Source organism: Pristis pectinata, chromosome 38 (genome assembly GCF_009764475.1).
Source record: "Pristis pectinata isolate sPriPec2 chromosome 38, sPriPec2.1.pri, whole genome shotgun sequence".
NCBI classification, from domain to species: domain Eukaryota; kingdom Metazoa; phylum Chordata; class Chondrichthyes; order Rhinopristiformes; family Pristidae; genus Pristis; species Pristis pectinata.
The window spans coordinates 7,393,230-7,418,437 of record NC_067441.1 but is presented as its reverse complement, the minus strand read 5'-3'; the positions used below and the strand labels follow the sequence as shown (position 1 = coordinate 7,418,437).

Below are 25,208 nucleotides of genomic sequence, written 5' to 3'. Positions count from 1 at the left end.
CGCTCCCACTCCTGCTCCTGACTCCGGGTCTTGCAAACCCCATCCCTGCCCCCCGGTCGCACTCCAGATCCCCTGGCTGCACTCCCACTCCGGCTCCTGACTCCGGGTCTTGCAAGCCCCATCCCTGCCCCCCGGCCGCACTCCAGATCCCCTGGCTCTGGCCGCACTCCCACTTGCACTCAGGAACCCCACTCCACCTCGCCCCGGCTCCCACCCCGGACTAATGGGTGAGACACATTCCGGACCATCCGGATTTCTGAAGAATTGGAGTTTAGCTGTGCTGATATCCTAGTGGGTGGATCTCTGGGGGGAACACTGTCTATTCCTGACCTATCTCCATCTGCACCCTCTCTGTGCTTGTCCTGCATTTATCACCGTTGTAGTCAGCAGTGGCTAAGTAGGTCCTCCAACCCTCCTTCCCCTCTCTCCTTTCCTCCTCCCCCCCATCTTTCTCCCCCCTTGCTCCGTTCTCCACCCCCCCCCCCTTTCCCGCCCTCCTTCCCCCCCATCCCTCTATACACTGTGATGGCACGGTTGCCTCCCTGGCTGCTGATGAACCCTGCCTCTCTCCACAGTGATCCCAGCCTCTGACCTGTCCGAGCAGATCTCCACAGCTGGCACCGAGGCGTCAGGCACGGGCAACATGAAGTTCATGCTGAACGGAGCACTGACCATTGGAACCATGGACGGAGCCAATGTGGAGATGGCCGAGGAGGCGGGCATGGACAACTTCTTCATCTTCGGCATGCGGGTGGATGAAGTGGAAGCCATGGACAAGCAGGGGTAAGGGAAGGGCGTCCGACAGCCTCCTGTCGGAAAATTGGCAGGTCCTGGATGCTCAGAGGTGGAGGCAGAGCCCAGGGTCCTGGGGCAGGAGGGGGATCTCCCAGTCCATCCAACAAACCCTTCGCCCGTGTCTGATGTGGTGGGACGGGGGAAGGGTCTGACGGCTCGAGCTGGGCAGGGGGGGGCCCCTGGGTGGTGGGTGAGGGGGAAGAGTCTATTGGGCGGACTGGGGCAGGAGGGGTCTCTGTGCTGAGTTGGACAGGGAGAGGGGTTTGTTGAACAGAGCTGGGCAGGAGGGGTCTCCATGTGGTGGGACAGGGGAAGGGTTTGTTGGATGGACTGCGGCAGGAGGGGTCTTCCGTGTGGTGGGAAGGGGGAAGGGTTTGTTGGACGGACTGGGGCAGGAGGGGTCTCCGTGTGGTGGGAAGGGTTTGTTGGACAGAATGGGGCAGGAGAGTTCTCCATGTGGTGGGATGGGGAAGGGTTTGTTGGACGGACTGTGACTTCCCTACTTATGGCCCAGAATCCAGCCCTCAGCCACTGTCCAGTGTCGTGGAGTCTGGAGTTGGCCATGTTAATTGTGGCTGCTTGGCAGAGTTAACAGGAGCCAGTCTGCCCTGTCCCTTGGTCTCCAGCTCTACCCAGGGTCGGGGAGATTCCCCAGGCCAGTTCTAGAACCGGAGGGTAAGCTGTTTATCGTTGTCACCTGTACCGAGATACAGTGAGAAGCTTTTGTCTGCGTGCCATCCGGACAGATCATTCCGTACATAGTAAAAGCAAACAGAGTGCAGAATATAGTGTTACAGAGAAAGTGCAGTGCAGGCAGACAGAGTAAGGTGTAAGGGCCACGATGAGGTAGATCGGGAGATCAAGAGTCCATCTTTATGGTACAAAACGTCCATTCAAGAGTCTGATAACAATGGGATAGAAGCTGTCCTTGAGCCTGGTGGTACGTGCTCTCAGACTTCTGTATCTTCTGCCCGATGGGAGGGGGAAGAGAGCATGACCGGGGTGGGAGGGGTCCTTGATTATGTCGGCTGCTTTCCCAAGGCATTGTGGGACGGGGTGGTGGAGGGGCAGAATCTTCCTGCTGGGGCGTGTTTGCCGGCGTTACCAGGGTCTGTGCTCTCACGCATCCCTTTCACCGCCAGATACAACGCCTGGTCCTACTACGAGCGCATCCCCGAGCTGAAACAAGCCATCGACCAGATCAAGAACGGGTTCTTCTCTCCCAAGGAGCCCCATCTCTTCAAAGAAATCGTCAACATGCTGATGCACCACGACAGGTGAGGTGGAGGGGGGAGTTACCAGAGACCTCCCACCCCTTCACTGCTGCCCCATAAACCCGGGGAGCAGGGGGCTTCTGTAGCGGGAGCGGGGTCCATGATGGGTTGGCGGGGACTGTGGAAGAGATGTGTGTGTTGGGGAGGTGTGTGCAGTCCTGTTTATTGCTCTCAAGAACAGCCGATGTTTCTCTTTCGGGGCGGGTGAGGAGATGTTTACTGGCACAGCGGCAAATGGCAGAGCAGTGGAAACCAGGCTGGAGACCTCGGCGGAGCGTGGGGGTGGAAGAGGTGCCGGGGGGGGGAGGGAGGGACTGGGTGTGAGACCCAGGAGGGGTTGGGAGTTTCAACTCGAATGATGCTGCTGGATTAGGAGCAGGGTAGTGTGAGGAGGGAGCAGTGGGTCACGGGGTGACAGTCCTCGGTGAGGGCAGTACACCGAAGGAGCCCCTGCATTTAGTGTAGCGGTTAGCGTAACGCTATTACAGCGCCAGCGACCCGGGTTCAATTCCGGCCGCTGTCTGTAAGGAGTTTGTACGTTCTCCCCGTGTCTGCGTGGGTTTCCTCCGGGTGCTCCGGTTTCCTCCCACATTCCAAAGATGTACGGGTTAGGAAGCTGTGGGCGTGCTGTGTTGGTGCCAGAAGCGTGGCGACACTTGCGGGCTGCCCCCAGAACACTCTACGCCAAAGATGTGTTTCACTGTGGGTTTCGATGTACCTGTGACTAATAAAGATATCTTATCTTATATCCCTGCCTTTCTCACCCTCCGCAGGTTCAAGGTGTTTGCCGATTATGAGGATTACATCAAATGCCAGGACCGTGTTAGCGCCCTATACATGGTTAGTTTTTGTGTGTGTGTGTGTGTGTGTGTGTGTGTGTGTGAGAGAGAGAGAGAGAGAGAGAGAGAGAGAGCATGGGAAGGAGAGAGAGGTCCGTGTGCATGTGTCTGTCCACCTCTGTCTGCACACATCTGTGCGCAACAACGTGCGGGGCACGTGTGTGAGGCAGAGAGTGAGCTGTGTGCAACGGTGTTCGATATTCAACGCTGAGATTGCTGGGTGATTGGGTACCAGGAGAATCGAAGGGATGTTGGAGGGGAGGGTGGGTGGGGTGGGGTGGGGTAGGGAGGTGGGGGTCAAGCAGCGTGGAATTGAGGTACAGAAGCAACAGACCCAAATGGGCAGCGGCTCAGTGGCGCAACGGGTAGAGCCCCTGCCTCCTGCCTCCAGAGACCCGGGTTCAATCCCAACCTCTGACGCTGTGTATGTGTGTGTGGGGGGGGGGGGGGCGGGGCGGGGGGGGTTACTGTGGTGTGTGTGTGGTCTGTGTGGGGGGGTGGTGACTGGTCTCATTGTGAGTGTGTCGGAGGGTATGGTGAGTGTGTGGGGGGTGGTGTGTGTGGGGGGACTCGTATGTGTGGTCTGTGTGTGTGTGGGGGGTGTGGTCTGTGTGTGTGGGGGTGTGTGGTGTGTGTGGTCTGTGTGTGTGGGGGTGATGTGTGTGTGGTCTGTATATGTGGGGGGGGTGTGTGTGTGGTCTATATGTGGGGGGGTGTGGTGTGTGTGTGTCTGGGGGGGGGTGTGGTGTGTGTGTGGTCTGTATATGTGGGGGGGTGTGGTGTGTGTGTGTGGTCTATATGTGGGGGGGGTGTGGTGTGTATGTGTGGGGGGTGTGGTGTGTGTGTATATGTGGGGGTGTGGTGTGTGTGTGTGGTCTGGGGGGTGTGGTGTGTGTGTGGTCTATATGTGGGGGTGTGTGGTGTGTATGTGTGGGGGGTGTGTGGTGTGTGTGTGGTCTGTATATGTGGGGGGGTGTGGTGTGTGTGGTCTGGGGGTGTGTGTGTGTGGTCTGTATATGTGGGGGGTGTGGTGTGTGTGGTCTGGGGGGGTGTGGTGTGTGGTCTGTATATGTGGGGGGGTGTGGTGTGTGTGGTCTGGGGGGGGGGGTTATGTCTGTGTAGAGACTGCACGTTCTCCCTGTGACCGCGTGGGTTTCCCCCGGGTGCTCCGGTTCCCTCCCACATCCCTACGATGCGCGGGGTCGGTGGGTTAATTGCCCCCAGTGTGCGGGTGAGGGGTAGAATCTGTGGGGAGTGGATGGGGATGTGGGGAGAGTAAAATGGGATCGGAGTAAATGGTTGATGGTCGGCACGGCCTCGATGGGCCGAAGGGCCGGTTTCCGTGTTGAGAAGGAGGGAGGTCAGTCGGTGACCGAGGAGGGGGAAGAGGCAGCTCCCTTGGGGTGGGAGTGGGTCTGGGTCTTCCGGACGTAACCCAACCCCTCTCCGCTGCTGCCTTGCAGAATTCCAAGGAGTGGACCAAGATGGTCATCAAAAACATCGCCGCCTCCGGGAAGTTCTCCAGCGATAGGACCATCGCCGAGTACGCCCAGCAGATCTGGGGGGTGGAGCCGAGCAAACACAAGATCCCGCCGCCCAGCGAGCCCCGGGAGTGAGGCTCCCTCCGCACGTCCCTCCTCTCCCGCCCCTGCCTCTCTCCCTCCTTCCCGACCCCCAGTCCCCGGAGCCACGGCGCCGGCTGGGGCGGTGCGAGTCGGAGGGTGGGGCTACCTCTCAGCCGTCTGTCTGACGTGACCCAGGCTTCGTTTCTTTTGGCTGTTGCATGCTTTGATGATGTGATCCCTGAAATCCTTCAACCTGGCAGCCAGCCCACTGACCCAGGGAGGGAGCCCACAGAGAGGGCTCCCACCTCGTACTAGGGTGAACAGTTTCCTTCAGTCTCTCCCTCTCCCGCCCTCCCCCTTTTCTCTCCCCATCTCCTTTGCTCTCTCCCTCAGCCCTCCTTCACCTCTTCTCCCCCTCCCTCTCCCTCCCTCCACTCCCCACCCCCAGACCAAAGAACGGTGCAGTAAGTGGTCGGCGGACTGAGTGAGTTTCCCCAGCCACTGGCCGTCCCTGTCCATGGACGAAGCCAGCTTCCCCTGGGCTCCGGGTGTGGGCCAGCGGGCAGAAGCCGAGTCCGCTCTGCCCGGTGCTCCACACCCCCGCTTCCCTGCAGTTTCCAGCGGACTGCAGGCAAAGCCTGGTGGTTTGTAAGTGCCAGGTGGTTTCTTTTAAAGACGCGGGTCACTAGGGGATGGGGAACATTTGCCTCCGCAATGCTTGCAGCTGCCGCCTCCCACTGCCCCCTTTCCACAACCCCAACTTAACCTATTGAACTTGCTCCAGTCAGTTAAATCTTCCCCCGTGTGCAGCTAATGTGTGAGTAACTTATTTTAAGTGTAAATATTGACATTAAACGGGTATTAAATTTAACTGCGGAATATCTGTCCAGGGGAAATTACTCGAGGCGAGGGGCAGTTGCCAGTGGAAGGGCGATTTGCCTGTAACCTCGCCCGGCTTGAGAGAAGGTTCCCCTCAGCGACACTCTGAACGGGCAGGGATACCCAAACGGGACCCCTCCCACTCCCAACCTCCCACCTTCCTCAGCCCGGGGAATCCGCCCGCAGTTTCTGGTGAGCCCGGGCTGTTGAATAAGGTCAAATCCGACGCCGTCCCCGGGCCGTGCTCAGATGTGGGCTGCACCTTGTGTCGGCCCAAGAGGGCGGCTGTCGGCCTTCGGTTAACGCTGCTCCTCCGACCTTCTTTGCCCTGTTTTCTATTTCTCTGCCTCGTTTCTCTTGCCTGTGCGCTCTGCCAGCTAACCCCACCCACAATCTGCGTCATCTCTCCCCCTCCCCTCTCTCCCCTCCCCCTCTCTCCCCCTTCTCCCTCTCTCCCCTCTCTCCCCCTCCCCTTCTCCCCCATCTCCCTCTCTCCCCTCTCTCCCCCTCCCCTTCTCCCCCTCTCTCCCCCCCTCTCTCTCCCCCTCCCCTCCCCCTCTCTCCCCCCTCTCTCCCCCTTCCTCTCCCCCTCTCTCTCTCTCCCCTCTCCCCTTCTCCCCCTCTCCCCTTCCCCCCCTCTCCCCTCTCTCCCTCTCTTACCCTTCTCTCTCTCCTCTCACTCCCCTCTCTTACCCTTCTCTCCCCTTCTCTCTCTCTCCTCTCTCTCTCCCCCTTCTCTCTCTCCCCTTTCTCTCTCTCTCCCCTTCTCCCCTTCGCTCTCTCTCCCCCTTCTCGCTCTCTCTCCCCCTTCTCGCTCTCTCTCCCCCTTCGCTCTCTCTCCCCCTTCACTCTCTCCCCCTCTCTCTCTTCCCCTTTTCTCTACCGTCTCTCCCCCTTCTCTCTCTCCCCCCTTCTCTCCCCCCTTCTCTCTCTCTACCCTTCTCTCTCCTCTCTCTCCCCCTCTTCTCTCTCTCTCTCCCCTTCTCTCTCTCTCTCCCCTTCTCTCTCTCCCCCTTCTCTCTCTCCCCCTTCTCTCTCTCCCCTTTCTCTCTCTCTCCCCTTTCTCTCTCTCTCCCCTTCTCTCTCCCCTTCGCTCTCTCTCCCCTTCTCGCTCTCTCTCCCCCTTCTCGCTCTCTCCCCCCGCTCTCTCTCCCCCTTCGCTCTCTCTCCCCCTTCACTCTCTCCCCCTCTCTCTCTTCCCCTTTTCTCTACCCTCTCTCCCCCCTTCTCTCCCCCCTTCTCTCTCTCTACCCTCTCTCCTCTCTCTCTCCCCCTCTTCTCTCTCTTTCTCCTCCTCTCTCTCCCCCCACCTCCTCCCCCTCTCCTTGGCTCAGAGGTTTACAAGGGCAGCCTGTTCTTGCCAAGCCAGATCAGGGCGCTGTGGTGCCTGCATCTTCAACAGAGGCCTTTCCTCCCTCAGAGAGTGTGGGACAGCTGTCGCGCCACACTTACCGAAGTTTACCCCTGTTTTATTTAGTTGACTCCTTGCCCACAGGCCAGAGATAAAACCCCACTTAAAAGGAACGTTTACAGCAGCCGTCTCCCCTCACTGAGGCGCAGAGAAAGATAACGGAATCTGCCTGTTCCCCCCACCACCATCCCCTTGTCCGTTGCCCCCTCAGAATTTAACCGAAGCCCCCCATCAAACCTCCCCCCCAACCCACCGAGAGGTATCCTATTTGTTATTGCCGACGTCGTGTGAGCTGCATGTTTCTCCAGTGCAATATCGTGTTGACATTTCTGCTGCACCCCAGTATTAAAAGTGACGGTTTAAGTGCTGGGATCTGCTGTTTTACTTGGCGGGAACGGAGTTGGTCTGTGTTGCAAATCAGGGAAAGAGGCTCCAACAAGGGGCTAGAGCCTGTGATGCCTTCTCACCCACCGTGTTGGGGACGTTGGCTGAAAGGGCTAAACCAGCCCAGGGTGCTGGGGGACTTTCCCCCTATCCTCCTTCCAGTAGTTATATTTGAGCTTCAGGCAAGCAAGGAATTTCATTGCACACTGTGTGTGTGGCAATAAACTGATCAGAACAGGATCTCTGAGCTCAGGGCAGCTGGAGAACGTGGATAAATTAGACCCCACAGAAGGTGCAGATCTCCCCTGGATAATGGAGCTCATCTCCAGCATAGAGGCTCGAAGCCATCCGCCTTCCCAACCAACCGGGACTGGCCCAAACCAGAGCAGCAACTCCCAGACACTTCCTACCTCCGTGCTCGCTGACAGTGTCCGTTCTCCCTGGAGCATCACCGATTCGAGGAGTAAGCTGTGGGGCCCGTGTCTGTGTGGAGTCTGGCCTAACGTAAATTTTTTAAATGTTATTTACAGCCGGCCCAATGAGTCCGCGCCGCGCATTTTAAACCCCAAATTAACCTACGTCTTTGGAATGTGGGAGGAAACCGGAGCACCCGGAGGAAACCCACGCAGACACGGGGAGAACGTACAAACTCCTCACAGGCAGCGGCGGGAATCGAACCCCGATCGCTGGCGCTGAAATACAAACGATGGCACCTGCCAGTAAAGTGGCAGCAGCACTGAAGGAAGGGGCGGGAAAAGTTGAGGCACAAGAGGCTGCAGATGCTGGAATCTGGGGCAACAATCTGCTGGAGGAGCTCAGCAGGTCGAACAAGGCTGTGTGGTTTCAAAGCGAAATGTCAGCAATCCCTTTCCCACAGACGCTGCTCGACTTGCTGAGTTCCTCCAGCAGATTGGTGCTTGGGCAAAGATTAGAGTCAGATTTATTATTGCTGACTTATATGGCGTGAAATGTGCTGTTTTGCTGCTGCAGTACAGTGCAAAGACACAAAATTATAAATTGCAAAAACAACAGTGCATAAACGAGGACTAACAAGGTTCATGGAGCATTCAGAAATCTGATGGCGAAGAAGCTGAATCGGTGAGTGTGGGTCTTCAGGCTCCTGTACCTCCTCCCTGATGGTAGGTAACGTGAAGAGGGCATGTCCCGGGTGGTGAGGGCCCTATAGTGACGGATGCTGCCTTCTTGAGGCATCACCTGCTGAAGATGTCCTCGATGGCGGGGAGGGTTGTGCCCGTGATGGAGCTGGCTGAGTCTACAACCCTCTGCAGCCTCTTGCGATCCTGTACGTTGGAGCCTCCATTCTAGGCGGTGATGCAACCAGCCAGAACGCTCTCCACTGCACATCTGTAGAAATTTGCAAGAGTCTTTGGTGACAGACTCCTCAAACTCCTAACTAAGTAGAGCTACTGATGTGCCTTTTTCATGATTGCATCAATGGGATGCATTGCAATCCAGCACCCAGGATAGATCCTCTGAGATGTTGATGCTCAGGAACTTGAAGCTGCTCACCCTTTCCACCACTGACCCCTCAATGAGGACTCGTGTGTGTTCTCCCGACTTCCCCTTCCTGAAGTCCACAGTCAGTTCCTTGGTCTTGCTGACGTTGAATGTGAGGTTGTTGTTGCGACACCACTCAACCAGCCCATCTGGCTCACTCCCGTACGTCTCACCGTCGCCACCTGAAACTCTACCGACAACAGTGGTGTCTTTGGCGAATTTATAGATGGTGTTTGAGCTGTGCTTAGCCACACAGTCATGTGTAGATAGAGTAGAGCGGTTGGCATGGTATCATGAAAGAGAAATGTTTGACAAACCAATTCGGTTTTTTTGGCAGAATAGATAAGTGGGGACCAATGGACGTGCTGCATTTAGACTTTCAGGCAGCTTTCTGTAGGTTCCACACAAGTGACCATTAAAGAAAATTAGAGCACGTGTTTGGGGGATAGAGGAATGGATGAGGGCTGGTAAACTGAGGAAACAGAATAACTGGGTCATTTCTGGGTCAGGGGAACCGTGACTAGTCAGGGTACCACAGAGATCAGTGCTGGACCCACTGGTCACAATCTACATCGACTCTGGTGAGGGGACCGGGTGTGGTATAGCCAAGTCTGCTGATGGTCCAGCACCAGGCGGCGGTGTTGGGCTATGAGGAGGATGCAGAGAGGCTTTTGGAGAACGTACAGGATCACTGAATAGTTGTGGACCTGGCAAATTGAATATCATGTGGAAAAAGGGTTTTCTATTCTATCAAAGTATTTTTTTTCAAGTATCAAGAGATTGAAAGATTCTGAAGGAGCTGCATATCCATGTACCTGACTCATTGAGAGGTGAGGTGCAGGTCCAGCAAGTAGTTAAAAAGGTAAATGTCTTTATTCCAAGAGTAAGCATAAAGTCACCTTTCTTCAGTTACTCAGAGAGACCGTGTCTGGAAGACTGTGTACGGGTCTGGTCTCCCTAAGGTAGGGTGTAGCTGTGATCAAGGAATTTCAGGAGAGGTTCTCCAGACCGGTTCCTGGGATGAGACACCGTCACCATATGAGAGATGACACAGAGTGGGCCTACTAGCTTGAGTTTGGAGGAATGAGAAATTACCTCATTGAAACCTACCAAATTCTTACAGGTAGATGTGGGGTTGATGTGTCCTCTGGCTGGGCTGTCTCAAACCTGGGGTCACTGTCTCAGAATAAACTTTGCCATTCGGGACAAATGAGAAAATTCTTCAACCTGCGAGAAGTGGGGTTAGTGGTGGTGTGAAAGATCGAATGGGCCGTTTCTGCTTCTGTGGGTCCCGGTGCTGTGGAAATGTGGAGGGTTTCTGCCTTCACCCTCCACCCACCCCGCCCCCCAGGCCGTGAGTTCCAGACCCCGGGTGCTCACTAAGTGAATACCCCCTCACCCGTTCACTGCAGCCTGTGCCCCCAGTTACTGCCCTCTCTGCCGAGGGAAAAATCGGCCCTTCCTGTCCCCCCTCGTCTCAGCCTCTCAGAATTTTATTCGGGGGAACACCATCCCCTGCAGGTTCCCTTTCCAAGCCACACACACGCCTGACTTGGACATATATTGTTCCTTCAGGGTGACTCCTGGAACACTCTCCCCAACAGCACCTTCACCAGAAGGACTGCAGCGGTTCAAGAACCCCCCCCCCCCCCATCACTTAAGGCAGATGGGAATGAGCAGCACATACCAGCCTTACCACCAGCTGTGAATAAAGTTATCTACAACAAGTTATAATACAGATCACCCACGCTGAATGGCAGAAAGGTTTTCCTAAGATAAAAGCTGTTAGTGCTGCTGGAAAAAGGATGATCCTATTCACCGCACCATTGCTCACCGTGGGAACTTCTACATCTATCAGTAGTTACCCTCCCTCATCCACATCCCAGCACCTCGCCTTGGAACACTGAACTACCCTTCACCACTGGGCAAGGTTTCTCCCTCCTTCCCCAACCCCTGGTGGTCTCCCCCTCCCCTCCCCCTTTGACTGACGTGTGGTTTGAGCTCCTTCTCCCGAGTGCAGCAAGCAGCCTCCCCACAACTGGAAGCTTGGAGGTCATCAGGACACCGACTCGCCCTTCCTTCCCCAATCGCCTAACCATCTGACAGTGGGCGGGTGAGGGTGAACCCAGGGACGGAAGACGCCCAGGCTCTTTGTATGGGTGCCTTTATTAATTCTACACGCTTTCAGTGCTCGCGGGGGAAACTCCTGCTTCAGCCCAGGAGACCCACACCCCGCCTTACTTGCCTAAAAAATCGTAAGGAGTTCAAAAAAAAATCACTTGGCGCCTCTCCTGTGTTGGTGGGCTGGGAGCTGGGAGCTGGGAGCTGGGATCGGGGATCTCCGGGCCGGCTGCAGCTAGAAGCCCCTGTAGAGACCCAGCACCTTGGCGGCTTTGATGCGGACGCAAGGCGAGACGTCGTGGAGCATCATGATGATGGCCACGCAGACGTTCTCGTCGGCGCTGGCCTCCGCGTACTCCCTGGGCAGGTACTGCAGCAGAAAGCCGGCCAGGATGACGGCGTTGCCTCGGATCTCGGGAAGCATGCTCTTGAAGAAGGACACGCTGCTGGAGAGGTAGAGGCTGACCTTGTCCGGGAAGTCGATGACGATGAGCTTGGTCAGTGCGCCGATGAAGTCCCAGTAGCGGCTGTTGGCTTCTTCCAGCAGGTCGGTCTGGAAGATGGCACAGATGCTGTCCGAGCTCAGGTGAGGGCCGATGAGGCGCAGCACCGCCCTGCAGGCGCTGGTCACCTCGGGGCTGCTGTCGTTGAGGTGCAGGAGCAGGCTGACCAGGCTGTAGTGGACGTGCTCCATGAAGACATCCCGGGAGCCGCCGTCGGCGAAGCGGGAGAGGCTCCCGAAGACGGTGAAGGCGGCGGCGCGCAGCCGCTCGCTCCCGTTCTCGAAGAAGGGCTGGACGGCGGCGATGACCCCGATGAGGACGGGCCTCGTGTCCTCCTCGCCCAGCTGCCTCAGGACCTTGGCGAGGCCGGACATGGCCTCCAGCACGACCAGGTCGTTGAGCTCGGCTTTCCTGTCCAGCCCGCTGACCAGGGCGGCCAGCAGCTTGTCGGCGTGCTTCGGCACCTTCTGGGGGGAGCCGACGGCCACGTTGCCCAGCCCCCGGGTGGAGAGCCAGTGGACGGTCGGGGATGGATCCTCCAGGCTCCTCAGTAGGTTGTCCACCAGACCGTCGGTGAGCCTCAGCTCCTGCGCCACGGGCTGAGCCAGCAGCTCGCTGAAGAAGGCGGCCACCGTCACCCGCTGGTGCTCATGGACGTTGAAGAGGATGGGCTCCAGGAAGCGCACGATGTCCGCCAAGTAGCGGGCGGCGTGCCTGCAGGTGGCCCGGGCTAGGAGGGCCACGCCGTGCTGGTGCTCCTCGGCGCTCCTCATCAGCTCCCAGGCCCCTTCGTCCTCCATGAAGCCGACCACCTCCTCCGTCCTGCCCCGCACCAGCGTCATCTTGAGCGTCTCCACCGAGGAGTCCCAGACGTTGACCTGCTGGTTGCTCTGCTGCTGAAGGCCCGACCTCTTCCTCTTGGACGAGCCCTTGCCCTGGCTCTCGGCCACCTTCTCGCTGACCACGGAGCTGAGGTAGAGGACCAAGGTGCCGAAGAGCTTGGGGTACAGGCTGACCACCGCCTCCACCGACTCGGGATTGGAGACCATCTCGCTCAGGCCGTAGACGGCGGCCACCGTCTCCGAGGCGCCGGTGGCCTGCGGCTTCTTGCCGGGGACGTCCTTCTGGTCGTCGTGGGAGAGGTAGTCGTTGAGCTTGCTCACCAGGCAGTCCATGGTGGCGGCCGCCAACTTGGTCTCCCGGGCCAGCGACTGCCAGATGGCACTGGTGTACTTGTCGTGGGGCAGGGGCCGGAACAGTAGGTAGGTCAGGACGCCGGGCATGCACTGGGAGGTCAGGAGGGAGATGAAGTAGATGACCGAGAAGCGGACCTGCTCCAGGCTGATGGTCTGCATGCGGGCTTGCAGGTGGTCCAGGATGTCGGCCACATGGTCCCGGAGGACCTCGCCGTGCCTCCGGACCAGGGTGTTCATGACCACGGAGGTGGCGCTGGAGCAAGTGGCGTGGAAGTCGGACAGGCCCTCGAAGAGACTATAGAGCAGCGGCTGGAGCTGACTCCTGGGCAGCTTGCTGGAGATGACCTTGGCCACGTCGTAGCAGATCTGGAAGAGCATGTGGCAGTCGGGGTTCTGCAGCTGGTCCTTGATGGTGCGGAGCTGATCCACCGGGTCATCCAGCGGGTTGACCGCGCAGCCCTCGTAGCGCACTTGGATGCAGAGGAGGGTGTACAAGCTCTCCATGGCCGCGTAGCGGACGGAGAGGACGGGGTCCGCGCAGCGCGGCACGAAGCGGCCCACCAGCACGCCCAGGTTGTGGAAGGTGCCGGCGTTGACCGCCTTGAACCTCTCCCGGTAGAAGTTGAGGAGCATCAGCATGGCGTGGACAGCCCGCTCCCGCTCGTAGTCCTTGATGGACACCATCCACTCCTGCACATGCTTGAAGATGAACTCCAGGCCCTCGGAGCTGAGGTTCTGGGTCAGGAACTCCTTCAGCAGCTCATGGAGGGCGGCGACCGTCTCTCCGTGCAGCACCTCGCGTTCCTTCAGCTTCTTGGTGTCCTTCCTCCTGTCAGTGTCCGGCGGGAGGAAGGTGAAGACGGCCTCCAGGCAGTTGCGGATGAGCTCGGAGGACTCCATCTCGTTGAGCCGGGGCTCCAGCCGGATGAGGTGGGTGCAGGCGTTGATGGCCGACTGCCGCACCCGGGTCTTCAGGTGGGCCTTGGGCTCTCCCCCGATGAGGTCCTGCATGTAGGACAGCACCTCCTCCCTCCGGCTGAACTTGAAGTGGTGCTTGCCCTTGTTGGCGTAGACGGCCTTGGCGATGAGGGTCACCGCCTTGATGAGGGTCAACTTTATCATCAGGTCTTTGGTCTCCACCTTGATGCCCAGGACCTTGGTGTTGGAGAGGCTCATGATGTGGTCCAGGATGTGGATGTCGATGCGCTGGAGGATGAGCCCCTCGGGTGCGTAGAGCGCCACGTACCCGTAGCACAGGATGAGGGTGCTCTTCACCCGCTCCATGTCTCCGTCCAGCTTCTCCTTGAGGATGTTGAAGAAGCTCGCCGTCTTCTTCACGATGTCCATCTTAACGAAGTCGTCCAGCTTGGCCAGCGTGTCGTCCAGGTGCGACATGGCGCAGAAGCCGATGCCCGTGGCCAGCCCCTCCCGCTCCAGCGCCTCGCTGTGCTGGACGCTGAGCAGCATCTCCTGCAGCTCGTTGTTGATCACGTCCTTGTTGCTGGTCTGGCCCAGCACGATGCCCACGCACTTGTAGAGGAAGGCCTTCTCCCTGGGGAAGCCGTGGTAGCTGTGAATGTGGCGGGTCATCTCCTCGCTCAGCTGCCAGGTCCACTTCTCGTCCGTGATGGTCTCCAGGGTGCGGGACAGGAAGAAGAAGAGCTTGTCCTCCCACAGCTTCTGGGGGAGGGTGTCCTCCTGGTTCTCGGCCAGGAACTGAGTGAGCTGGGGCAGCTCCTCGTCCCACAGCTTCACCACCTCCGGGTGGACGTTGGGGCTGAGCACCTGCATCAGCCGCAGAGCTGCCAACCCCCTACCCTGGCCCGCGTAGGGCGTGGCGGAGACAGCCAGCAGGCGAGCCAGCAGGGTGTGGGGCTTGGGCATGCCCAGCCTCTCGTTGTAGTTCAGGATGGGGCTCTGCTGCTTCTCCTGCCTCTTCTTCGCCCCCACCCGCTCCAGGCAGCGGCAGATGGTGGTCAGGGCGTTGGTGTACTGGGTGGGCACCACGAACTCCAGGAGAAAGGGCCAGAGGACGTCCTCCATGGTGTCCAGGGTGACCAGGGAGCCCATGATGCCCTCGCACAGGCGCCGGAGTTCCTCATCACTGACTGCCTCCGACTCCTGCAGCTGAAGCCAGGAGGGGCTCTCGGCAGGAGGTAACCCACACTGCTGGATGAGGAACTCCACCAATGTGCACCCTCCTTCCAGCAGGAGGTAGCCATGCTCCCCCATGCTCCTGATGACCTGGGCCAGCATCTTCTTCACCTTGTTATCATTGTCCTGCAGCGCCTGCTTCACCCCGCACACGATCAGGGCCTTCTTGGTCTCCAGGGGCTTGAAGCCGGAGCTGATGATGTGGTCGAGCACGGTCAGGGTGCCGAGACGCACCCTCTCGCTGTTGTTGGACAGCTTCTGCAGGAGGAACTTGATGAGCCCGTCGATGGAGACGTGAGAGAGGATGGTGAAGCACTGCAGCACCTCGCCGTGGTTCTTCCAGCTCAGCTCGTTGGCCGGCTCGACAGGGCTGCACACTTGGTGGTGGAGCTGAGGCAGCAGGCTGTCCATCTGGGTCTCGAGCATGTGGCTGGTGATCTCCACCCCGGTCTCCAGCACATTGCGCAGGCACTGGGTCACGTAGAAGGGCTCGCAGCGCTTCTTGTAGAGGGCCAGGACGCCGGCCACAAAGCGGGGCAGCTCGTCCTCCATCCTTTCGCTGGGAAGCAGGTGGACCATGTAGCTCAGGGCCACCACGATGGCGGTCCTCAGCTTGGTGTCCTTGTTCCGCAGCCAGTTCCCGAAGAGGATCTTATAGGCCGCGTAGATCTCCTGGGAGAACACGTCCTTGTTGAGGACTGGCTTGGTGGTCCTGTCCAAGCTCGAGAGGTATTGCAGGATGCTCTTGCTGAACAGCCCCATGGCGGACGTGAACACCCACTTCATGTTGTCCTGCTTGACCAAGGGGAGCATGGGCAGCATGGTCTGCAGGGTGGTCGGGAGGTAAGGCACGATGCCCTGAACGTTGGCCACCGAGAGATTGCCCAGGGTCTGCACCACGAAGAACTGGGGCAGGGTGCCGGGCTGGAGCTTCTGCAGGACCTCCTCCAGGATCTCGTCGCTGAACCTGGAGCCCAGGGCCACCAGGAGGTTGCTGGCCGCCTCCTTCCAGCCCACCTCCGCCTCGCCGGGCTTGATCATCTCCTCGGAGGCCAGGGCGATCATCTTCTTGGCCAGCGGTTGGCCAATCAGTCCGATGGTGTCGCGAGTGATGCGCTCCATCGACTGCAGCAAGGCCGTGCGGTGCCCTTGCACCAGCTGGCTGTGCTTGAGCAGGAACTCGAGGCAGGAGCCCAGCACCTGCTCCGGGTTGTGGCAGCCCAGCTCATAGAGGGACTGGGCGATCTGCTTCCGCACGCCCTCATCCTTATCGAAGGCCGCATCCGTCAGCGCGGCCAGGGAAGCCTCCGCCTTGCAGGACTCCATCTTGCACACCTCCATGGAGCGGGGGATGGGGCAGGGAGTGTTGGGCGGAGGGGGAGGGAGGGGGGAAGCACCCAACAGCTTCGGAGGCAGTTACAGGCGACTACAGGAGCTAAACCTCTTCTCCCCCCACCTCTCCCCCCCACACAAACTTTGAAGGCCTGGCCAGGAAGGTTCCCCCAACACGACCATACACACTCCCCCTCCCCCCAAAACAACTGCAACCCTCAGTCCTGAGGTCCACCGACCAATCAGAAAGAGGAAAAAGGACCCCGTTTATTCATCCATCACCCACTCACGCTCTCACTCTCTCTCTCTCTCTCTCTTTCTCTCTCTCTCCCTCTCTCTCTCTCTCTCCAGTGACTTCCCCTCCTTCAACGCTCAGCTCTGGGACACAGTGAAGTCAGCACCCACTGCACCTCCTCCCCCAGTGGGACCTCCTGCTGGGCTTTAAGGCCTTCCCCCCCCACCCACCCCCCCTTTCTTCCTGATGGTGATTCAGTGTGGATCCTGTACTCCACCCCTTCCGTCCCTCCACCACCACTAGTCGCCCTAAGCGGAGGGCTCCCACTCCTCCTCGCCTTGCCTCTCCCTGGTGCTGGCCACAAACATCTGGCAGCAGCGCATGGCTCCGTGCTCGATACCTCGCCTCCGGCAGGCGCTCAGCTCCCGGGTGTCGACTGGACTCTCCCCCCCCTCGCTCTCTCCCCCCGCACCCTCCCCCCCCACCACCACCGGTCAGGCCCTGCCCAGGCTCTGTGTGACCCACGGCCTCATTGTGATATCACCCCCTCGACTGTGAGAGGTGGGGGGCATTTTTCAGCCCTGGGTCGCCTGCTCCTGGAGCGAGGCAGCGGGTCGCCCTTTGTGATCTCACTGCCCAACCCCCCACCCCACCCTCCCCCGCAGACTGGACCACTGAGCCAAATGAAACTCAGTCTGGAGAGTGTGGTCTTCGAGTCCAAACATCCATAGAGGTGGCATCCTATAATTGGAATATTACTGTCACGTGTACTGAGGTACAGTAAAAAGCTCATCTTACGTACCATACATAAAGATCCACTCATTGGATTCATTGGATCCTTGTCTTCATTTACTGTGGTACAGAATACAGCAGCAGGGAGATCACGGCACAGCTTTAGAACATAGTACAGCACAGGAATAGGTCCTTCAGCGCACCATGTCTGTGCTGATCATGATGCCAATTTAAACTGCACATCTGTCTGTATCCGTGAGGGAAGTGGGCTGAGGAGTGGCAAATGGATTTCAACACAGATAAGTGTGAGGTGATGCATTTTGGAAAGTTAAACCAGTGTAGGGCTTGTACTGTGAATGATCAGGAGTGTAATGGAACAGAGGGACCTAGGAGTACAAGGGCACAGTTCGTTGAAAGCAGCGCCAGAGGTAGACAGGGCGGTGAAAAAGACATTCAGCACGCTGCCCTTCATCAGTCAGGGCACTGAGGATAGGAGCTGGGACATGATGTTGCAGTTGTACAAGTCGATGGTGAGGCTGCACTTGGAGTACCGTGTACAGTTTTGGTCACCCTGTTAGAGGCAAGGCGTGGTTACACTGGAAAGAGTGCGGAGAAGATTTACGAGGATGTTGCCAGGACTGGAGGGCCCGAGTTATCGGGAGACGTTGGGCAGGATAGGTAGGAGGATGAGGGGCAACCTCACAGAAGTGTTTAAAATTATGAGATGCGTAGATAAGGTGGACGGTAAGAGTCTTTTCCCCAGGGTAGGGGAGTCCAAAACTAAGGGGCATAGGTTTAGGGTGAGAGGGGAAAGATTTAAAACAGACCTGAGGGGCAACTTTTTCCCCCTGCAGAGGGTGGTGAGTACATGGAACCAGCTGTCAGAGGAAGTGGGTGAGGCAGGTACAACGGTATCATTTACAAAGCACTTGGACAGGTACATGGAAGGGCGGGGCTTAGAGGGATATGGGCCGAACGCAGGAAATTGGGACTAGCTGGGTGGGCACCGTGGTTGGCATGGACTGGTTGGGCTGAAGGGCCTGTAACTGTACCGATTTGCTCTGACTCTATCCCTCCATTTCCTGCCTGTTTATGTCCATCTAAATGCCTCTTAGACACCACTACTGTATCTGCTTCCACCACATCTCCTGACGGCACATTCCAGGCCCCATCGCTCTGTGTAAAAAAAACTTGCCTCGTAAATCTCCCTTAAACATTCTCCCCCACTGTCTTAAAGCTATGCCCTGTAGAATTTGGCATTTCTACCCTGGGGACAAAAGACTCTGACCTTCTACCCTATTTATGCCTCTCATAATTTTTATAAACTTCTATCAGGTCTCCCCTCAGCCTCCACCGCTCCAGAGGAAACAACCCAAGCTTGTCCAACCTCTCTCTATAGCTAACACACTCCAATCCAGGCAAGATCCTGGTGAACCTCTTCTGTACCCTTTCCACATCCTTCCTGTAGTGTGTTAACCAGAGCTGCACACAATATTCTAAAGTGCAGCCCAAACAATGTTTTACACAGCTGCAACACAACTTCCCGACTTTTATACTCAACGTCCCGACCAGTGAAGGCAAGCATGCCGTACGCCTTCTTTACCACCCTATCCACTTGTGTTACAAAACTTTGATTAGGCCACAGCAGTTGTGTGCAGTCCTGTGCACGGATGATTGAACTAGAGAAGGTGCAGTTGGAGATTCACCTGGATTTTGCCTGGGATGGAACCTTTCAGTTGTGAGCAGTGACTGCAATAGGCTGGGTCTGCTTTCCTCGCAGTGGAGGAGACTGAGGGGAGACCTGATGGATGCATACAAAATTATGTGAGGCACAGATAAGGTGCATAGTGAGAAACATTTTCCCATTATGGGGGCATCTATAACCAGAGGGCACCAGCCTAGGGGGATGGGGTAAGAGGGGATCTTTTTACCCCATCCAGAGGGTTGTTGGAATCTGGAACGCACTGCCTGAGAAAGAGGCAAGCACTCTCCCAACATTTGAAGGTATGATTCACCTTAAAGCTGTGAGTGAGCAAATGAAGCAAACAATGATATGGGCAGCACGGCGGGTAGAGTCACTGCCTCCCAGCCCCAGAGACCCGGGTTCGATCCCGACCTCTGGCGCTGTCTGTGCATGTATGTAGTTTGCACGTTCTCCCTGTGACTGTGTGGGTTTTTCCTGGGTGCTCCGGTTTCCTCCTACATTCCAACAACGCGCAGGTCAGTAGATTAATTAGCCGCAGTAAATCCTCCACCCCCCCCCCCCCCCAGGGTAGAATCTGGGGGCAGCTGACAGGAATGTGGGGAGAATTTAAAAAAAGAGAAAGTGGGTATAATGTAAATAGTAGGCATGGACTCGGTGGGGCAAAGGGCTTGTTTCCATGTTGTCTCTCTCTGCACCTCCATGAAAAGTTGGAAGACAGATAAACACAGCCAGGCTCCTGCTTTAAAGATATACAGCTAAATGCAAGGAGTTTCATCAACTACAGGGGGAGCTGAAGGCACAGAGAGAATTGGGCAGAACAAGGCTTCAATCCTGAAGCACATTGTGAAGAGGGGCAGGAATGACAATCAATCAGCTGTGTGGAGGGAATCACAAGAATCGGCAAATGAGGCTACCGCTGTTCTCCAATCCATGGAAGTGTGCTACAGACCAAAGGGAGGTGGGAGCACAAATATGTCGGCACATTATTGCCGTGCAAAAATAGGGACAGGGGTCAGTTGTTCGCTGTTGACTGCGCAATGCTCAGCACCACTCGCGACTCCTCTGATAATGAAGCAGTCCACATCCAAAGGCAGCAAGACACGGACAACATCCAGGCCTGGGATAATAGGTGGCAAGTAACTTTCATTCCGCACGTGCCAGGTAATGACGATATCCAACAGGAGAAAATCCAGTTATCACCCCCGGATATTCAGTGGCATTACCACTGGATCCCATTGACCAGAAACTGAACTGGAGTAGCCATATAGGATGTGCTCAGTAAATGGAAAGCCTTCAAAGATGAAATTTTGAGAGTGCAGAGTTTGTATGTTCCCGTCAGGATTAAAGGCAAGGGTAACCAGCATAGGGAACCTTGGTTTTCAAGGGATATTGGTGAGCTGGTTAAGAAAAAGAGAGGTGTACAGCAGGTATAGGCAACTAGGAACGGATGAGGTACTTGAAGAGTATAGGAAATGTAAGAAAATACTAAAAAAGGAAATCAGGAAGGCAAAAAGAAGACATGAGGCTGCTTTGGCAGATAATGTGAAGGTAAACCCAAAGGGTTTCTACAGGTATATTAAGAGGAAAAGGATAGTAAGAGACAGAATTGGTCCCCTAGAAGATCAGAGTGGTCGTATATGTGTGGAGCCTCAGGAGATGGGGGAGGTCTTAAACAGTTTTTTTGCATCAGTATTTACTCAGGAAACTGGCATCGTGGATATGGAAGGAAGGGAAACAAGCACTAGTGTCGTGGAACATATAGAGATTAAAAAGGAGGAGGTACTTGATGCTTTACAGTGAATAAAGGTAGATAAAACCCCAGGGCCTGACAAGATATTTCCTCGGACCTTGAGAGAGACTAGTGTAGAAATTGCAGGGGCCCTGGCAGATATATTTAAAATGTCCTTAGCCACGGATGTGGTGCCAGAGGACTGGAGGATAGCTCATGTTGTTCCATTGTTTAAGACAGGCTCGAAGAGTAAACCGGGTAATTACAGGCCAGTGAGCCTGACATCAGTAATGGGTAAATTATTGGAAGGTGTTGTGAGAGATAGGACATATAAGTATTTGGACAGCCAAGGGTTGACGAAGGATAGTCAGCACGGCTTTGTGCGTGGTAGATCATGTTTAACGAATCTTGTGGAGTTTTTTTGAGGAGGTCACTAAGAAAGTAGATGAAGGTAAGGCTGTGGATGTTGTCTACATGGACTTTAGTAAGGCCTTTGACAAGGTCCCACATGGGAGATTTGTTCAGAAGGTTCAGTCAGTGGGTATCCATGGAAAGGTTGTAAACTGGATTCGAAATTGGCTGAGTGGGAGAAGACAGAGAGTGGTTGTGGATGGTTGTTTCTCAGATTGGAGGCCTGTGACTAGTGGTGTGCCTCAGGGATCTGTGTTGGGGCCATTGTTGTTTGTTGTATATATCAATGATCTAGACGATAATGTGGTAAATTGGATTAGTAAGTTTGCGGATGACACTAAGATTGGAGGTGTAGTGGGCAGCAAGGAAGGCTTTCAAAGCTTGCAGAGGGATCTGGACCAAATGGAAAAATGGTCCAGAAAATGGCGGATGGAATTTAATGCAGACAAGTGTGAGGTGTTGCATTTTGGAAGGACAAATCAAGGGAGGACATACACAGTAAATGGTAGGGCACTGAGGAGTGCGGAGGAACAAAGGGATCTGGGAGTTCAGATACATAATTCCTTGAAAGTGGCGTCACAGGTAGACAGGGTTGTAAACAAGGCTTTTGGCATCCTGGCATTTATAAATCAAAGTATTGAGTATAGGAGTTGGAATGTTTTGGTGAGGTTGTATAAGTCATTGGTGAGACCAAATTTAGAATATTGTGTGCAGTTCTGGTCACCGAGCTACAGGAAGGATGTCAGTAAGATTGAAAGAGTGCAGAGGAGATTTACAAGAATGTTGCCGGGTCTTCCGGAGTTGAGTTACAAGGAAAGACTGAGCATGTTAGGACTTTATTCCTTGGAGCGGAGAAGAATGAGGGGAGATATGATAGAGGTTTATAAAATGATGAGGGGCATAGACAGGGTTAATGCAAGTAGGCTCTTTCCACCTAGATTAGGAGAGATAAGTACGAGAGGACATGGCTTTAGGGTGAAAGGGGAAAGGTTTAGGGGGAACATTAGGGGGAACTTCTTCACTCAAAGAGTGGTGGGAGTGTAGAATGGGCTGCCATCTGATGTGGTAAATGCGGGCTCGCTCTTAACTTTTAAGAGTAAATTGGATAGATACATGGACGAGAGAGATCTGGAGGGGTATGGGCTGGGGGCAGGTAAATGTGACTAGCAGAATAATGTTTCGGCACAGACGAGAGGGGCCAAATGGCCTGTTTTCTGTGCTGTAGTTTTTGTATGGTTCTATGGTTCCATAGTGGAACACTCTCCACTTGCCTGGGTGAGTGCAGCTTCAACAACACTCTAGAAGCTCGACATCCTACAAGACATGCCAGCCTGTTTGATAGGCACCCCATCCACAACCATTCACTCACTCCACCACCGACACACAGTAGCAGCAGTTTGTACCATCTACAGGATGCACCACACCGACTCACCAGGACTCCTTAGATAGACCTTCCAAATACACAACCTCTACCAACTAGAACGACAAAGGCACGGGGAACACCACCCCCGGAAGTTGCCCTCCGAGCCACACGCCACCCCGACCTGCAAATATAATCGCTGTTTCTTCACTGCCACTGGGTCAAAGCCCTGGAACTCCCTCCCGAACAACACTGTGGGCGCACCCACACCTCAAGGACTGCAGCGGTTTAAGAAGGCAGCTCACCACCACCTTTTCAGGGGCAATTAGGGATGGGCAATTAAATGCTGGCTCAGCCTGCGAAGCCCACATCCCTTGAATGAATAATTAAAAACTGAGAGTATCATTTACCCTGTTAACCGGGGGGGGGGGGGGTGGCAGGGGGCACAGTCAGCGTCAGAGGTATGCAGGGCACAGAATTCCTAAGTTGCATTCAGAAAAAGCTTTCCAGACAGAATGTAGAACATAAGAAAATAGGAGCAGGAGTAGGCCACTTGGGCCCTCAGGCCTGTGCTACCATTCAACATGATCACAGCCGATTTGTCCCAGGGCTCATCTCTTCTGTGCGAGTTCCCCACTGCTCTCAATTTTACAAACTTTCAAACATTCATCTTCCTCCTTAAATACAGGGGATCCCAGGGATACAAAGATCCCGACTTACAAAAGATCTTAGTTTTATGTAAATCCATGTTCATTAATGAGTGGACACGGTACACTTTCCATTAGTTTATGTACGGGGAGTATTAGGGTGATTATTCAGTTTCCCACACAGTCACAGGAGATGCAACATCTGTCCTTTTACCCCTTCCCACCAGGGAGGCGGAGGAGCGTTTATAGGACTGCTTTGAATTGGTGGACTGGACCACGTTCAGAGGTTCATCTTCGGATTTGAATGAATATGCCACGGTCACCACCGACTTCTTCAAGACCTGCGTGGACAAGTGTGTGTGTTCGAGAACGTACCATCCAGAGACCCCAACAGTCTGTAGGAAAGCAGCGACTCACATGCACTTTTCCAATCTAGTGTACTACATCCAGTGTTCACAAAGTGGTCTCCTCTACACTGGAGAAGCCAAGTCCTGCTGGCAGGACACTTGCAGTCAGGCTGCAGGGGCAGGCTGCAGGGGTGTAGCCTCCAGCTCCCATTCTGACCTATCGGTCTGTAGCCTTTTGTAATGCCACACAAGACGCAACACGAGCGAGTCTTCCATCAGGGCAAATTGTAGCCTCCCAGATTCAGTATCAAACTCTATTTCCGATACAGGTCCCCCCTGGTTTATGAATGCCTGACTTTAGGACACCCTGTACATATGATTGCTGCAGTCCTTCTGTATGCAGTTTTGGGCCCCTTATCTTAGGAAGGATGTACTGATGTTGGAGAGGGTTCAGAAGACTTACGAGGATGATTCCCAGAATGAAAGGGCTTACATATGATGAGCGTTTGTCAGCTCTTGGCCTGTACTCACCGAAGAATGAGAGGGGACCTCACAGAAACATTTCAGGTGTTGAAAGGACTGGACAGAGTAGATGTGGCCAAGTTGTTTCCCTTAGTGGGTGAGAGGGCACAGCCTCAGAATTAGAGGGTACCCGTTTAGAACAGAAATGAGAAGAAATTTCTTTAGCCAGAGGGTCGTGGATTTATGGAATTCGTTGCCAAGTACAGCTGTGGAGGCCCGATCATTGGGGGTGTTTGAGGAGATCGATAGGTATCTAATTAGTCAAGGTATCAAGGGATATGGGGATAAGGCCGGGAATTGGGGCTGGATGGGAAAAGTTTAGCTCACAGTGAGGTAGCGGAGCAGACTCAATGGGCCGAATGGCCTACTTCTGCTCCTTGTGTTCCTACTTCTGTCTTCTGATCTTCTGGTGAAAGTGTTCCCACATTTCTGTTGGGGAGGGACTTCCAGGATTTAGACTCAGTGATGATGAGGGAATGGCAATCCAGTCAGGGTGTGTGCAACTTGGTGGGGAACCTGCAGGTGGTGGTGCTGCCCTTCTCCCCTTTGGTGGTAGAGGTCGTAGCTTGGGAAGGTGCTTTCACAGTAGACCAACCGTAGAGCATTTTTGTAGCCACTGTGCGCCGGTGGAGAAGGGAATGAGTGCTTAGGGTGGTGAACCAAGTAGCTTGCTTTGGCCTGGATGGAGTTGAGCTCCAGGGAGTTGTTGGAATTGCTGGAATTGCACACATTCAGGCAAGTGGGCTCACACAGTGGGTGGTAGAAGCAGGTACCAGAACAACATATGGATAGCAAAGGGTTAGAGGGATACGGGCCAAACACAACCAAGTGGGGATAGGCATCCTAATCAGCATGGACGAGTTGTGCCAAGGCCCTGCTTCTGTGCTGTACAACTGATCATTTCATCACATTCCCGACTTCTGCCTTGAGATAGCAGAAAGGCCTTGGTTCAGGAGATGTATTGGTCATCAAACGATACCCAGCCTCTGACCTGCTCTTATAGCTACAGTGTTTATATGGCTGCTCAGAGTTTCCAGTCAATGACAGCCCTCAGGATGTTGATGATGGGGAACCCTGTGCTGGTAATGCTGTTGAATATCAAGGATAGATGGTTGGTTGTGGATGTCTTGTTGGAGATGGTCATCGCCTGGCATTTTTGGGACACGAATTCTACTTGCCAATTATCAGCCGATGTCTGATTGTGGTCCAGGTCTTTCCACATGAAGGAATGGGCTGCTTCTTTGGCCAAGTTGTGAATGGAATTGAACCTCGTCCAATTATGATCACCCCCCCCCCCACTTCTGACCATAATGGGAGGAAGGTCACTGATGAAGCAGCTGAAGATGGTTGGGACTAGGACACTGCCCTGAGATGATGTCCTGCATTTGCGACGATTGACCAGAAAAACTACCACAACAATTTTCCTTCAATGAAAGGGATGACTCCAACCCTTTGATACCCACCCATTTTAATTTTACTTCTCTATCCAATCACCATACAAGGAACACTCTCTAACCGATTTTGGAGCTCATGGGAAGACATATTGGAG

The 25,208-nt window shown here is 55.2% G+C and overlaps 2 protein-coding genes across 2 annotated transcripts in view; one reads left to right on the top strand and one right to left on the bottom strand.

The window, feature by feature from the left end:
* The window catches only part of LOC127587002 (glycogen phosphorylase, muscle form), an 88,840-nt gene extending 83,496 nt beyond the window's left edge, over positions 1–5,344 (top strand). The window contains exons 17-20 of the mRNA XM_052045096.1: positions 576–783; positions 1,938–2,072; positions 2,843–2,909; positions 4,372–5,344. Coding sequence (XP_051901056.1) covers positions 576–783; positions 1,938–2,072; positions 2,843–2,909; positions 4,372–4,524 — 563 coding nt within the window. The 3' untranslated portion in view covers positions 4,525–5,344. The remainder of the gene's footprint in view (positions 1–575; positions 784–1,937; positions 2,073–2,842; positions 2,910–4,371) is intronic.
* A 5,677-nt stretch (positions 5,345–11,021) lies between these two features.
* On the bottom strand, positions 11,022–15,980 carry LOC127586931 (maestro heat-like repeat-containing protein family member 1). Its single transcript, XM_052044960.1, has one exon. The coding sequence runs from the start codon at positions 15,978–15,980 to the stop codon at positions 11,022–11,024; it is 4,959 nt and encodes a 1,652-aa protein (XP_051900920.1).
* Positions 15,981–25,208: the final 9,228 nt, after the last annotated feature.